The 16,138-nt window shown below is 41.7% G+C and overlaps 1 protein-coding gene and 1 long non-coding RNA gene across 2 annotated transcripts; one reads left to right on the top strand and one right to left on the bottom strand.

Annotated features, from left to right (window-relative positions):
* The first annotated feature begins 126 nt into the window (after window positions 1-126).
* LOC127598199 (uncharacterized) lies at window positions 127-5,558 on the top strand. The gene is made up of 2 exons (XR_007961866.1): window positions 127-4,308; window positions 4,413-5,558. It is a non-coding gene; the product is annotated as an uncharacterized LOC127598199 (long non-coding RNA).
* On the bottom strand, window positions 5,512-15,176 carry ergic2 (ERGIC and golgi 2). Its single transcript, XM_052061774.1, has 13 exons — window positions 14,760-15,176; window positions 14,568-14,676; window positions 14,441-14,487; window positions 12,801-12,868; window positions 12,314-12,354; window positions 11,926-12,027; window positions 11,281-11,373; window positions 10,747-10,802; window positions 10,390-10,488; window positions 10,180-10,277; window positions 9,544-9,706; window positions 6,078-6,157; window positions 5,512-5,995 (listed from the first exon to the last, which is right to left on the bottom strand). Exons 1-13 carry the CDS (start codon window positions 14,863-14,865, stop codon window positions 5,915-5,917), a joined length of 1,143 nt encoding a protein of 380 aa, XP_051917734.1. The 5' UTR covers window positions 14,866-15,176; the 3' UTR covers window positions 5,512-5,914.
* Between the last annotated feature and the right edge of the window lie 962 nt (window positions 15,177-16,138).

Below are 16,138 nucleotides of genomic sequence, written 5' to 3'. Positions count from 1 at the left end.
CTAAATATTTAAACTCTTCTTTTTCTGGAAAAAAAAATCACCAAAAGCATACGTGGGCTAATTTTGCGTCCGCTGCAATCTAGTGCAAGAGCATTTAATTGTTCTACTTGTCACTGTGCAGTACTGTGCATGGACAGAAGAATAAAGATACAGCATATTTTTAATATAAGAAGAGCAAAAAGGTACTAAAACCACAATCAAGGCTAATTGGTGAATATGCAGGGAACATTTTAATTTCAGACCAATTCGGTGAAGTTGCATTGTTACGGTGGTTGGGAATTATAAGTCCTTCCAGTGTTACTCCTCACATGCCTAACAAATAGACTGTAAATGTAAAGATGTCAATGTGTACATTTCTTGTTGTAAAGAAGCAGAAGAAGAGGAAGAGAAAAAAAACAATACACCAGGACGGAATTATTTATCATCCTATCCTGGGCCTCAGTTATGACTACATATCAAAGACACATCGGCAAAATGGCAACCTGTGCATGGGACTCCCAAACAGTGAACGAGGACCATTTTGATCTCAGTTTTTTTTTTTTTTTTTTTTTACATTTGTGACAGCAGCCTTGGTAAGAAGTCACATTACTACACTGACTTTTGTACACAAGCATATGTTAACCATTGTGCAGAGCTTTGTCATACTTATGGAACATCCATTGGGAAAATCCAAACCTTTTTTTTTCTTTCTTAGTACCATATCCTTCACATACAGCCTAAGGTCCATGTACTAGTATGCTCTTTGTCTTTGCTCATAAGGTAAGGCAAGTAAGAGTGTTGTGTCTTGCGAGTAATGTTTTCCCCTGCTACTAGTGTCAGTTTTGGCCTCCTAGCACCCAATTAAATCTCACTAATAACACTACCAGGGAAGACTATTAGTATTTGGCATGTGTCGTGCTCTCGTAGTCTCTCTGTCAAGGATATTGAATAAGTAATGGTTTTAAAGTCGTTTTTTTAAAGCCATAATAAATCAGTGTCCTTAATTTCCAGTTGAAGGTTCATGTACCAGTTCAACCTTAATCCTCATTTGTAAGACAGTTCAGGTCATTACGAGGATGCCAGTGTCTTGTACAATATGTCTGAGCTTTCTGGACAGTAGTATGACAACTTCGGCCGACTAGTAGGACAGCAACATGTTGCTAGAAGACGACTGTGCACAGTTGACATCTGTGCACGACGAGTGAAGCACATGATGTGAACTGGTACATTTTGTAATCGTAGTGTGTAATTGAATATTAGTAGCACATTGTTTGAGCATTTTAATCAATACCTAGTTATCCTTAATGCTTGAGGTCATACAAAAGTGTCACAAGTCGTGGAAAAACATCACTAAAGAGGCACAGTTTTTCTAAGTGTCCAACCCTAGTTCTACTCGTTCTCAGAATTGTTTTACACATGAGGACAAAGAGTGTGCTTGTACGCTGACCTTAAATTGGATATCAACAATATGAGATTAGTGCCCCAATGACTTTTCCTCTGTCCTCATTTCGAAAAGCCTTTGAACCGTGCTACGTGTACCACATCACTGTGGAAGAGAGAGAGGCATCAATGTGAGGAAGAGGATGAGGATGGGGCGGAGTGCCTTACTCAAAACCCACGCAGAGAAATTGGGGACGAGCGGCACGGCACGAGTGTGCACGCACACATATCAGCCTGGTGATGACATTGCTGCTGATCATAATCAGAGAGCTGGACTTGCAAAAGTAGGTCAATAGTTTTTACTGTCGGGGGGGACAACAACAGTTTTATGATGTCACAATTATCACATACAAATTATGACTAGAGGTGGCAAAAGTACTCTGCAGTTCAGTAGAAGTACACACGCACACAAAAAAGGAAAGGTAAAAGTAGAAGTGCTGAGTCATTCCTAAATAGTAAGAGTAAAAAAAAAGTACAAACGAATCCTTACTATCCATTATACTTTATCCGATACCAAGTGTGATAACTTGGCACAATGCTTGGGGGGGGGGAAAAAAAAAAAACAACAAACAAGCTAGAACTCGATCAATATACTACTAACATTGTATGGTTATCTAAAAAGAAATATTTTATATATTTATTACCTTTGCACCCCCTGTACGATACAAAACCATTCTACAGAACCAAGGTGGGACACATCAGCGAGTCAAAGGATTAAGCATTGGTGTCGGTTTTTGTTTTTTTTCTTGCTTTTTTTGCTTGTTTCTTTGTTCTTGGAACATATCAGCGACAAGAAAACGCAGCAGGGAATTTGAAAATGAAAAACTGCACTTAAATTAGTAGTCAGTTCAAATATTCTGCACATAAAAGTTAAATAAAAACAAACCTGGATTGAGTTCATAACCAAAAAAATTCTTGAATATACATTACAATACAATACATGCTGATTTATATAGCGCTTTCACAACTGCGGCAGCTGTAACAAAGCGCTTAACAAAACAGTTAACATAAAGTAAAATAATCAACACAACACATAACATAAAACACAATGCAGATGTCTTGTACAAAAAAGCCAAACCCGAACCCTATTCCGATGAAGGTGGGACGTTGTGTTAAATATAAATAAAAAGAGAATACAATGATCATGTTCAACCTATATTTAATTGAATAAAATGCAAAGACAATAATACATTTAATGTTCAAGCTGATAAACTTTATTGTGTTGAGCAAATAATCATTAACTTTTCATTTTATAGCTGCAATGCTTACCGAAAAAGCCGCTTACCACTGTGTTCCATCACCTTTTCTTTTCACACCATTTGAACTGAGGACACTAATTGTTCACATTTAGTATGTTGGAATTCTTTCCCATTCTTGCTTAATGTACAGTTTCAGCTGTTCAACTGTCCAGGGTCTCCGTTGTTTGTATTTTATGCTTCATAAAACACTACACATTTTCAATGGGACACAGGTCTGGACTGCAGGCAGGCCACTCGAGTACCCGCACTATTCTGCTCCAAAGCGTAGGTATAATGTGCAGAATGTGGTTTGGCATTGTCATGCTGAAATAAGTAGGGGCGGCCATGAAAAAGACGGTGGCAGCATGTTTCTCAAACTCTGTATGTACCTTTCAACATGAATGGTGTCTTCGGAGACCTTTTTATTACACGTATGCCTTTGGCACGAAAACAGCAAAGGTTGTGTCCAAAACAGTGTGGATGGTACTTTTCCTCTTTGGCCTGGAGGACAAGATGACCACAATTTTCCAAAACAAAATTTAAAAAAAATGTGTTTGAAATGTGGACTCGTCAGACCACAGAACACTTTTCCACGTTGCCCCAGTCCGTCTTAGATGAGCTCTGACCCACAGAAGCCAGTGGTGTTTCTGGGTGTTGTTGATAAACGGCTTTTGCTTTGCATAATAGAATTTTAAGTTGCACTTACAGATGTAGCCCCAAATGCACATGTTACGGCCATAAAATTCTTAAGTTGATGATTATTTGCTCAAAACATGCTCAAAAGGTTGTCAATTTGAACAATAAATCTTTATAGTGGAATCAATTAAATATAAGTTGAACATGATTTGCAAATAATTGTATTCTGATTTTAATTTATGTTTAACACAACAGCCCAACTTGGAATTGGGTTTGAACAACGGAGGTGTTCTCGGGCAGAAATTTATTCTCATGCCACTAGAGGGAGCCTTCCACTTCGCCCATTTTAATTTTTGGTCAAAAATGTAATTGGAATTGCCAACCACGTCTAATTGTGTTTGACCTAGGATGTTCCACTGAATTTTTCTTCACCTTTGTTTTTCCTCATGCTTTAGTGTGCGGCAGCATTTTGTAGCAGCTAAAAAGCAGAGAAATCCAGTTTGCAGTCTTGTCCCCTCCTTCAAAAGGTGTCCGTTCACATGTGGAGCTTTGATGGCGAGAAAACTTCATGGCATTCAAATGCTCTTTTGACAAAGGGTAAAAGTAACCATTAGGACACAAAGTAGCATTAGCAATGGCAAAACAGATGCAGGAATCGATGGAAGGTTCCGCTGCCAGTTTGTGTCATTTATAAAACCATAATATTTAACCGTAACCCTGGTTCCCTATTCTAAATTTGTTAACCTGGTCAAGGAAATTTAGGATCAGTCTATCTTCCTACATCATCGCTGTCGGGCGGAACCGTCTAAACAATTTTTCAGGAAACAAAAAAAGAAAAAAAAACATCCATTATTTTTGTTAACTAACATTTTATAGTTAAAGAAAGCAAGGTATTATTAATGCTTTAGATCCATTAATACAGTGGTGCCTTGAGATACGAGGTTTGCTGTGTGACCACGATCGTAACTCAAACTCCTATCCCAAATCATTATGGCTCACTGAAATGAACGGAAATGTCATGACATCAAAATGTCAGCCTCCCCCACACCAAAAACTAAAATTTGTATCATGTGTTTTTAATAATAAATAAATAGTATGAGGAAATAAGAACTCGTACAGTAACCACCATTTGGCCACCAGGCTTCATCACAATGCAGTTATGCAGACACAACCCAACACAACTTTAAGTGACTCGGTAAGCTGCAGTAACATAAGCCAATCTGAAAGGGTGAAGAAAATATGCGTGTGGGTATTGTTATATTTTCTTTCCATGTGTTGCTGGATTGTATGTATTCAAATATTGGTTGTTAAAAGCATTACAACACTGAAAAAAAATATGCCATGTGTTACTCTGTCTATGGCATTTTGCATTGTGTTAGCATTAAGCTAGTGGAGGGCAGTCATGTGGTTTTAAATTCATGTGTCTTTAATGCACAGATTGATGGAAAACTGACAGTGCTCATTTTTGAAGAATCTTTAACTGTGATGCTTCTAATTTGAGATGAATTCACTGCTACGATATGGTGCATCTCAATCTTTTTGTCCTCACAAATAAAAACCAGTAAAAAAAAAAAAAAAAAGGTTCTTACAGTTCACACCTCAAGGCACAACTGTTTTTGCTTGACAAAAATAGTGTCGATTTGTGGCTCCCGCCCAACAGCGATGACCCTGTATGTCAGTTGGAGTCGTGTAACATGCAAGTGAATGTCACACACTGACTACATGCATTGTCCAAGACTTTCAACATCCAGCCTGATTGTCACTCGTCTTATTTGAAGCAAAGTTGATGAGTGTGATGGAGTAAAAGGTCAGAATATGTCCTCCATTTCCGCTGGCACGCGCCCACCCTGTATATTAAGAGTCATTTTGTATACAGCAAATGAAGAAAAAAAAGAGCCACCTCTCTATGTGAAGAACAATGGCACGTTCATGATCCCATCAAGTATACCTGTGTAGTGTTAACCGAGTACTTATTCACCTTGTACAGCTGTATTCCTACAAATATGGTTTACTGTATCATTGATACTGTAGTTTTAAAGACGTGAACAACTATTTTTATGAAAATGCGACCGTACGGATATATTACATTTTGCTAAGAAAAAAAAACACATGAATAAAACTTGTTTACCGAAAGATATTCTGAAATACTGTCAAATAAACTCTCGACATGGTCTAAAAGAGACGCTTGGACGTGATCCTATACAGAAGAGAGGACGAATCAAGGGGAGAGATTTTATTTAATAAACATTTACACATAGGCACCTTTTTGTTTGTGTGTATGTGTGTGTTTTTATCTCAGAGTTTCAAGTTTAGTTTGAAGAATGTTATTGTAGTGGCTGGTACATGAAGTAATTAAAAACGTTTGTCTTTACTTTCTTTTGGATAAAAGGGACAGTTATGGAAAGCCGTTTGAGCATTTATTAGACATCCTTGCTGTTCAGCTTAAGGCCCATGTACGAGTTCGCTCTTTGGCCTCACTAGTAGGATAATTCAGTGTACTAGTGAGAAACGGCTGAAAACCTGCTTGAGCATTTATTTCATACCCGTCTAGTAGGCAGAATTGGGATTGAAAATGATCAATGATCAACAGCTTTCCATACACAAACTGGCCCGAAGTTCTCTCAGCTAATTGGCTGAGACAAATGGGTTTGAGCAGGGGACGCAGCGTGCTCATTTGCTTGTTGCATTTTCACAGGATCCTCCTGGAATGATGAAAACAATTGAAAAATGAAGCTAAAATGAAAAAGAAAAAAACTATTTCTGTGTTGCGATTGAGATGATCACCTTGAGAGGTTTATAGATTCCCATTTGGAAGCGACAGCAGACCACATCCACAAAGAAGCCCATCATGTTATGCAGCATGCCTGTCGCACACATAAGGAAATAGAAGTGAACAATTTCCATGTCATTTGGTCCTTTCATTCAATCAGCCGGTCAAAAGCAAGTTTCGGCATAAAACAAGATGCTTGAAAAGGACCTTTAACGTCCATCCATCAATCCATCCATTTTCCGATCCGCTTTATCCTCCTCACAGGGTTGTGGGGGGTGCTGGAACATAACCCAGCTGTATCGGGCAGTAGGATGGGGGACACCCTGAACCGGTTGCCAGCCAATCGCAGGGCACACACAGACAAACCACCATCCACACTTACACCTCGGGACAATTTTGAGTGATCAATCAGCCTGCCATGCATGTTTTTGGAATGTGGGAGGAAACCAGAGAACCCGGAGAAAACCCACGCATGCACGGGGAGAACATGTAAACCCCACACAGGAAGGCCATAGTTGGAATTGAACCCTGCACCTCTGCACTTTGAGGTCGATGCGCTAACCACTCGACCACCGAGCCACTGGATCATATGTTTTTATCAAGTTGTACTCAACAATAGTGTTACTATTTAAAATGTTTAGATTTTCTTCCCACAAAAGTTCATTTTAACTCATTTTTAACACTGAACAAAAATTATTTTTGAAAATGTACAGCAGGGGTGTCCAAACTTTTTGCCAAGGGGGCCAGATTTTATGTGGTAAAATGTCGGGGGGCCGACCTTGGCTGACATTCTTTACATTGAACAACAATATTGTTCATTCATTCATTCATCTTCCGAGCCGCTTGATCCTCACTAGGGTCGCGGGGGGTGCTGGAGCCTATCCCAGCCGTCTTCGGGCAGTAGGCGGGGGACACCCTGAATCGGTTGCCAGCCAATCGCAGGGCACACAGAAACGAACAACCATTCGCACTCACACTCACACCTAGGGACAATTTAGAGTGTTCAATCAGCCTGGAGTTTGCATGTTCTCCCCGGGCCTGCATGGGTTTTCTCCGGGTGCTCCGGTTTCCTCCCACATTCCAATATTGTTCAACAAAGTCAATATAAACAAGGAGTGATGTCTTGTTAACTCATGAGTGATGCCCTATAGTGTCTAAATGCTATTACTCATTTAGTGAATGCTATTACTCATTTAGCCACTAGAGGGAAGCAGTACTCTATTAAACATCACTCCCCAGTCTACAAGACCTCAGTCAATGCAACACGTGTTCCATTGCGCCCAACCTGCGGGCCAGACGGCACTGATTTTATGACAGGGGCCGAGGGCCGGATGAAATTCGACCGCGGGCCGGATTTGGCCCCCGGGCCGGACTTTGGACATGCCTGATGTACAGCATTTGTTCATTTTAAAAAAGTTTGACAATATGTTTTAAATGTTTACAGTGGAACTTCGGGTTACGAATGACCCCTTTTCACGTTAAATACAACATTTTTGTCTAAAATATGACTCTGGTATTTGTTTCATTACGCGAGCCGTCTCAGTATGGATGAGTGGACTCATCTGGATTGCGCTTCTCATGCTATTTAACCATCGCTGACTCCGTGCCTAAATCATGGACAGAGTTGTGCTTTTTTTTTTTTCTTTACTCTTAATTACACCACAGAAGAACTCAAAGGTTATTGTCGGCTGTAAACAACCCTCAAAAAAACAAATAAAACTGTCTCCTCTCTGGCACCAGACAGAAAGACCGTTAGGTGTGCAGCTGGAAGTTCTGCTTGCACATATGCTTCATCCAATCCCAATTCTAACAGCAAATGCCTAGATTTCTGATTCCGGTTGTAAATGTACAATTGTCAATGTCAATTCAAATGACTTACTACAAACATCATATCGAAAAATGTTCTAAAAATATCTGTACATTAGGGATGTGAATCTCAGCACTGAGGACGATTCGATACACATCACGATCCACTGCCAGCGATGCGATACTTAAACGATACATGGAATTTTCTGGCGATACGATGCGATACGTTTCACCGTCGTCACGATGCGATACGATTCGATACACATTAAGTTCAAATCAATGCGATCCGATACGATACAATGCAATTTGTTGCGATATTGTGCAATTAAACATGATGCAAATAAGCAAAGAAAAAAAGCTTTTAAAAAGATGGAATTCAGTATGGTATTACAAAAAGGATACCACTTTATTCCTTATAAAGAGTAGAACTTGTAAAACAACTTATTTAAGCCCTTTCACAATTGGGTTTTGTGCAAAGAAAATGTAAACAATTTGGCACCTGAGACTCACAGCTGTTGCTATAGTGTAAACACAAACAGACTATTCTCACTGAGTGTCTTATATGAAATATAATATATGTATATGAATCTAGAGCGCAAGATGTCCACCCATCCAATGTAAGTGCAACTCTTTGCGCACTGTTCAGCGACACAGTAATCTCACTTCTCACTTTGTTGTACACATCGGGAATATGTTTGTAAGTGAACACAGACCTGTCTGGTATTTTATACCTGGGTTCCAAAACGTGCACGAGCTGTCTGAAACCCTCGTTGTCCACCACGCTAAGACTGGAGGTCTTTGCATATGAAATAAGCAGTGGCTTTAGTTATAGCCATTGCGCGGTCACAGTGAGTTGCAAGGGGACTCCCAAAATAAGAGGCCATTTTTTTCTGATCCTGACCTGGTTTACCAAGAGTTTCTCCGGTGTCCGACGAGGAACTGGGCGTGGAAGCGGGGGAGCGGGAGGGAAACTTGTCGGTGATCTGGTGCCATCGTTTTAAGTGGGTCTGCATATTTGTGGGGCTGCCGTTGTATGGCTTCTTAGTGCGACATTCCTTGCAAATTACGGAGGTTTTATCAAGCTTTCCGTCTTTCTTTTCGAAGCCGTAATATTTCCAAACATAAGATTTGAATGTTGCGGCTGCATTAAATATAGTAGTTTCCTCGCCTCCCCTTGCGCTAACTTCCATAATGTTTCGCTCGTTGTGTACTGGACTGTATGTGACGCACGGCTACCGTCCGTATTCAACACAAAACGCAAAGCAATGATGGTGCATTCATTGCGCCTAGGAAAGGGCAGATATGTGACGTTTAACATGAATAAAACGGCGATTGAATCGCGATTTCACCGATACCCATCAATGCATCGTGATGAATCGCGATTTCACCCGTCAATCGCGTCGTACCCAGTGAATGAGCCGATGCACTCGGATCGCGGACGTGCGCATCGATGTATCGATTAATATCGATTATTTTCCACACCCTTACTGTACATGGAACCGAGCGGTACTCACTCACATCTTGCCATCAGAGGCAGCTGGCATCTCTCGTTTACAAACATTATGAAATGGTCTACTGTAATCATCACAAAAAAACCTCATACCATCTACATGGAAGTGTAGCGACACAAAATAGCCGTCCCGTTCCATGCATGCCGGCGAGCGAGCGGCCTACCTGTGGTGGAGAAGATTCCTCCGATGATGCCGCACAGACGCACCAGAAACTTCCAGAATGGCATGTGCTGCTCGCTCACTTTGACCATCAGAGAGCTGATGTCGTACTTCATGAAGACCCCCGAGATGCCGTGGCTGCCCGCCGCGTGGTTGATGGCGCGTTCCTGCGCGCAACGCACACACGCACAGGAACAACCACACAATGAGAGAACTCTCATACACACACAAGAATCAACACATGCACAGCAGCAAACATCCACAACGAGAACGTGCACGCAGGAAACCAAACATGAGCACATAACCACGGGAGTGAACACATGCAAGAGCACAACGCAGATCCACGACAACGCACGCAAAAGAACAAACAAATAAAACAAATAGCAATAAATGCAGAAACAAGAACCCCCAAGAGAACTCAAACGGAAACAAACGTGAACATGAACACATATGAACACATTCAGATGGGAACATACACACACGTCAAGCGAAAGCATGCACCAAAAGAACACAATCCACATTTGACAGGACAAAAACGCACAAGAGAACACACCCATCCACACAAGAGCACACACGCAGACGCTGGTCATGAGACGCTGCACTTGTGGCGCCTTCCAGCAGCAAAGCGGATGCCACGTACCCTCTCGGTGACCGAGTACTGATGCGTGTCTGCCGCAACCTTGTACGTGTTGAGTTTGGTGGGCACGATGGTGATGAAGTACTGGAACATGTGATTGGCTAACGGCATCACCAACGGCCACAACACAAACACACACACACACACACGCGCGGAAAGTTAGAGCTGACGATCAAAGCAGTCGCGAAGGCAAAGGTGTTGACAGTCTCTTACATTCGGTGGTGACTTTCTCCGTGCCGTCAAGGGTGCTGATGACACCCGGGATGTCCTCCCCGAAAGATAAGTGGTCGATGCGGTGGGAAAAGTTGAAACCTGCAACACAACATCACGTCTCTGAACCACAGGGTGAAAAGAGACTGATTCTCTCCTCTTCCATCGAGAACTGATTCAAACGACAAGGCGTGTGCAGGAATAGTTGTTACGAGTATATTATTGTCCATGATTTATGTGATGTGTTCTGTTGTATTAGTTTTGTTATTTGATATGAAATGTTTTGTCCAAGTGCTTTGTTACAGCTGCAGCCGATGACAATGGCAACAGAAGTTAGAGGACGACGTAAAACCATCTCACTGTCATGGCTGACGAGCGCCGCAAGGTGAGCATGGCCTCGTGGATGAGGGATGGACCTGCGCACACACACAAAAATAAATACATTCGTCAATATTTCATGCGCACACTGCACAATGGCACCTTGACTTCATTCTGTGACCAAACTTGTAACTCCCTAAAATTCCCCCCATTGAAATGAAGGAATGGGAATACCATTTGGCAGTCTCCCTTTCCTTTTCACCTCCTTTCACAAAAGAAAAACATCCGTCAGTGGATTTTAAATAAATAAATACAGGAACAAGAGAAATTAGGGCCCCGAGTTGATATATATAGCCCAATGCGTGCGGTGCAATGTGATTCAAGGATTTCGAAAGGTAATGATTCGATAAATCAAAAATGATTTTGCAATTCAAATTTTTTTTTGCTTCAATCCTACTGGTTAGTCGAGAGAGTGTGTGTGTGTGTGTGTGTGTGTGTGTGTGTGTGTGTGTGTGTGTGTGTGTGGTGAATGTACAGTACAGGTACATGTATGTTGTGTCCCTGGTGTGTACATACTTTCCAACAGTGATGTGGAAATTTCCGGCCACCTTGTTGACATACAGATGTCCGTGAATCCGGCAGGCGTTCAGAGATGTGCTGCTGTCCACGCTGTAGGACAACACACGTACACGCACAATCACACTTTTAACAGTCCTGCTTTCTTATCTTTCCAATACATATTTTACTTGTAATACAGAGCAAACACTTGCTGATAACATTTGAGGTTGTGTACAATTAAAAGATTGATGTCCAATAAGGATATAATGTAAAATTAAAATTGTATGCATTTCATATGGGGATGTTAATTGTTTACAACCCCCCATGCCTCTTTCTTTAGATTTGAATTGTGCGGAGAAGACATTCCAAGATGTCTCACGGCTGTTTTAGAGGAATCACAATTCCTCGGGTATTTTTTCAATGGGCTACGGAGCAGTTGGGCTTTAGCCCCATCGACTTATATGTGACTCGAGCATTTTTGGGGGATTGTCACTGCTGCTTTGGCTGGATTGTTAAAAAAAATATTTGTTTATTTATTCGTGTAATTCTTTTTTTCTAATAGGGTGGGGGAAATGCGTGAATCTTCATCTTTGGCTTATTCTGACTAAGTTCGCACTACACTTCCCGGAATGAACATTGACATTTTTTGGGTGGGTTCTGCACCTTCTGGACTGAGCAGGTGGAGATTCTTTCATGGCCGTCTTGAAGATCAAGTCCTGTAGTGAGTGCTCAACTCGCAGACGCTCCTGGATATGCAGAAGAGTCCTGTAAAAGGCATTTTTAAAAGTTAGTTCTGACTAAACATTTTGGTTATGTTTGTTCTGTGACCAAGCTTTTCGTATACCAAATAAATGTTCCTCATTTAAATTATTTTCAGCACAAAAATAAATAAAATACAAACAAGAAAAATCAACCAAACGAATGCTTGTAACTCCAAAACTAAAGAAAAAAATCATGAGTCAAGCACCAATTAAGTCAAAGCCTATGAAAAGCTGTCATCCGTCTTTATGCTACCTGTAGGATACGGAATGATGTAATCGTCTCAACTTACATGTGCCATATCTTTTGCTGGGGTAACAGCTCAAAGTTGACCTTAAAATGTGAGGTGGGGGTGGGGGGGGTGGGACATAAAAAAAACACACATTGATGACTTTTAAAAGAATGAGACGTGAATTTGAACACAAAACTACACTTTAATGTTTACCCGTGTCTTATAGCTCAGGTAAATGATAGTTGGGATTTGAGATATTATCGGGTCGTTTCTGCATTTGAATACTTAAAACACTTTTAAAGCACACAACATTAACATTGAAGCATTCTCAAGTTTCCAATTGCAGATCCAAGTGTTGAATGCCTGTATCCCATTGTTTTGACCCCTATTATTCACGGAGAATAGGGACCCCCCCCCCAAAAAAAATCTAGAATGTTCCCAATAATAGACGAATACAGTACATCTATTTTGACACAAACAAGCCACTTTCTCACGCATCAATAGTATCACTTGAACCAGACTACATAAATCCAGCAGTGAGACTGACCGGCTCGTATTTAAGGCCATCAGAAGCAACCATGGTCTCAGCCAGATCCAGAACATCTGCGCCAATGTCTGCAACATTTAAACACATGAAAGATTCCGAACTTGACTCTCACAAAACGTACAACAACATACACCGTATGTAGACAGATCATGAGTGACACCTGACATCACATCTGCTTCCGGTTGACAAGTCAGCAAACCTTTCTGTGTCATTTGACCAAGGCATAGCAATTGAGAAAACGGGAAATTACTTGAACGACAGTGTTAGGCTTCTTCTAATCAGTCATATTCCAACAAATAACAACAACAACAAAAAGCTTATTAGTAACAAAAGTCAATTTTGCCTGTAAGGGAGAGGAAAGAAGAAAATTAATTTAGTCCCACCCCCATCTCCCATTCAAATTTCACATTAGCTAATCTGCCACTCTAACCTTAAGACTCAAGCGATGAATATTTCATTTCCAAAAAACTAAGGGCTTGGAAGCAGTACCATAGGAAACAGAAAAATACAAAATGGGAGGTTAACAATACCAGTAATGGTAAAGGCAGCACATACCAATAATGGTAAAGAACACACATGCAAACGTTTATATTTGACAGACAGCACTGATGTCATTTTCAGACCCCAAGTTAATCAATAATATTTCATGAAATGCCTTAGATAAAATTAGCGATATATAATATTTCACAGAATCCTGAAATGTGGACAATTTCGATTTAATAAATAAATTATGGGCGTATTCCAAAAAAAACAACCTTAGGAATGCTGCACACTGCATATTTCTGCACGGTGATTTATGGGTTAGGTGCATTAGTTCTCGAGAATGTTTCCCCAAACTTCAACACAATATGTAGTGTGGTAGAAGGCAGGTGTAGTATAAAGTTCGGAGTGCATCCTCATCAAGGTATGGTTTTAGTTTATTTAAAATTAACAGGCTTTTAGATTTGTGTTGTCATGTGTCTGGTGTGAAATGTCTAAGTCAATCTGATCTCAATTATAATTCGCCCCCAAATTGTTTTCATTTACAATTTTGACCTGAACAAGGTAATGGGTATTGATTGAGAAAGCTAAAACCATCATTCTAGGTACTAAGCTTGCTTTCTCAATTTATTCGGCCAAATGATTTGTAAGGGGGGCGGCCCGGTAGTCCAGTGGTTAGCACGTCGGCTTCACAGTGCAGAGGTACCGGGTTCGATTCCAGCTCCGGCCTCCCTGTGTGGAGTTTGCATGTTCTCCGGGCCTGCGTGGGTTTTCTCCGGGTGCTCCGGTTTCCTCCCACATTCCAAAAATATGCGTGGCAGGCTGATTGAACACTCTAAATTGTCCCTAGGTGTGAGTGTGAGTGCGAATGGTTGTTCGTCTCCATGTGCCCTGCGATTGGCTGGCAACCGATTCAGGGTGTCCCCCGCCTGCTGCCCGGAGACGGCTGGGATGGGCTCCAGCACCCCCCCCCCCCCCCCCCCCCCGCGACCCTAGTGAGGATCAAGCGGTTAGGAAGATGAAAGAAAGAAAGATTTGTAAGGGTAGATTACTAGTGGCGCAACCGGGAACCGCTTGAGCTTTTGCGACTCAAAAGTCTGATTCGAGTGGTGGTGAAAATGTCACTTTAAAAACATTCATTGGCAGCGAATACTACTTACACTGGCATCTCATGGCTACCGTGATGTCAATATTTATTCTCAGTTTGCTGCAACAGAAAGAGCAGTAGCTGAAGGACATGAAGTACAACAATATTTCAATAAATATACGAGTCCCTGGTGTCGGTACCTGCTAAAGTCTTTGTCTACCTCGTACTCGTATTTCATCCATGTGTCCCTGTAGACAAAAAACTCCAAAAAAGAGAGCACAGCCATGGCACTGAACGCAATCAGAGACACTGGAAGGAACGACGAGGACAAAACAATACTTCCATGAAAGAAGTCAACATGTTCGCTGTGGGATGATGTGTGTCCGCCTTACCTGTCCCCCCGCTGGCTGACGACTCCACGTAGCTCTCGGGGACTTTGGGGAAGGCGTCCAGCTCTTTGACCAGCGTCAAAGCTTTCTTTTTGCTCAGTCTCCTCATCTTGGCGTCACTTCGGCCGTGAAAGAATGTAGCTGGACCAGTCTTGTTTTTTTTTTGTTAGTTTGTTTTTGGGGGGGGCTGTCAATTTGACGTGCTGACGTTTGGCAGCATGACAGCCGCTAGCTTTAGAGCCTGCTGGGATTGGTGAGAAAGCTAGGCTAGCCGGTTATGTAAAACACCCATGCGCTCATTTGGCTCGTGGATAAACGTTTAATTCAAACTCGATCATTAAAAACCCGTGACGGGAAGGAAGGTAGTTGCGACTCAGCTTGCATGACTCGTTGTTTTCAGACGAAAACCGCGAACGTTTTAACGTAGCGCCCTCCGACGGATCCTAAAACAACTACAAGTGGATACGCCGTTTCGAGGTTCGAACACCGCGCGTCGTAAGAATACGTCGCCATGTACGCAAGCTCAGTTCCTTTAGGACATGATCAGTTTTATGTTTCGTCTAAAAGGGTTTGAATTACAAATATTTACGGTAATTTGACTGCCTTTGGGGTTATGGGGTATATTTAGCCATTTGGCCAAGATATACCATGTCCTGGCTGTTCCACATCCAGTAGATTTTGAATTTTACCATCAACTTCTGGTTTCTGCTTCCCTGGGATACATTTTCTTCGTTTTTTGCTAGTTGTACCGTCCCTGGATCAAGTCTGCACATAGCACAGAAGGAAGATGGAATAATCTATTGCAAGAGAAGGAAATGAAAGCATGTATAATGATGATGATTGATTAAGCATTTTGGTGTGTTTTTCAAGATAAGATATCCTTTATTTGTCCCACACTGGGGAAATTTACAGCCTCCAGCAGCAAGAATGTAGGTAGAAAGAAGGCAGAAGAAAAAAAACAACAAACACTGTTCAATTAAGTGCAATATAAACACAAAATGGATAAATTGCAGTGCTATTTACAATTGTCTTTCACATCATTTAATTATTATTGTTGTTGTTTTTATTCAGCAGCCTGACAGCACTCGGTAGGAACGAGCGTCGGTATCTCTCCTTCTTGCAGCGCGGGTGTAACAGTCTCTGGCTGAAGAAGCTACCAAGTGCTGTCAGGGCGGGCTGGAGGGGGTGGGAGGGACTGGCCATCATAGCTTTTAGCTTAGTTAGCATCCTTCTGTTGCCCACTTCCTCCAGAGTGTCAAGGGAGCAACCCAGGACAGAACTGGCCTTCCTGACCAGTCGCTCCAGTCTCTTTCTGTCCCGGGCTGAGATGCAGCCTGACCAGCAGACAATGCCATAATGGATGGCCGATGCCACCACCGAGT

Source organism: Hippocampus zosterae, chromosome 3, assembly GCF_025434085.1.
Source record: "Hippocampus zosterae strain Florida chromosome 3, ASM2543408v3, whole genome shotgun sequence".
Taxonomy (NCBI): domain Eukaryota; kingdom Metazoa; phylum Chordata; class Actinopteri; order Syngnathiformes; family Syngnathidae; genus Hippocampus; species Hippocampus zosterae.
The sequence above is the reverse complement of the archived record's forward strand: the minus strand, read 5'-3'. Positions and strand labels throughout refer to the sequence as shown.

Bases quoted from the DNA above. Each gene is read 5' to 3' on its own strand.
- ergic2 (XM_052061774.1), bottom strand. From the start codon at position 14,865: ATGAGGAGACTGAGCAAAAAGAAAGCTTTGACGCTGGTCAAAGAGCTG. The intron at 10,278-10,389 runs GTAAGAGACTGT...TGATGCCGTTAG, and splicing joins GGAGAAAGTCACCACCGAAT to CCAATCACATGTTCCAGTAC. The intron at 6,158-9,543 runs GTAGGCCGCTCG...TGTGTGCGACAG, and splicing joins AGGAATCTTCTCCACCACAG to GCATGCTGCATAACATGATG.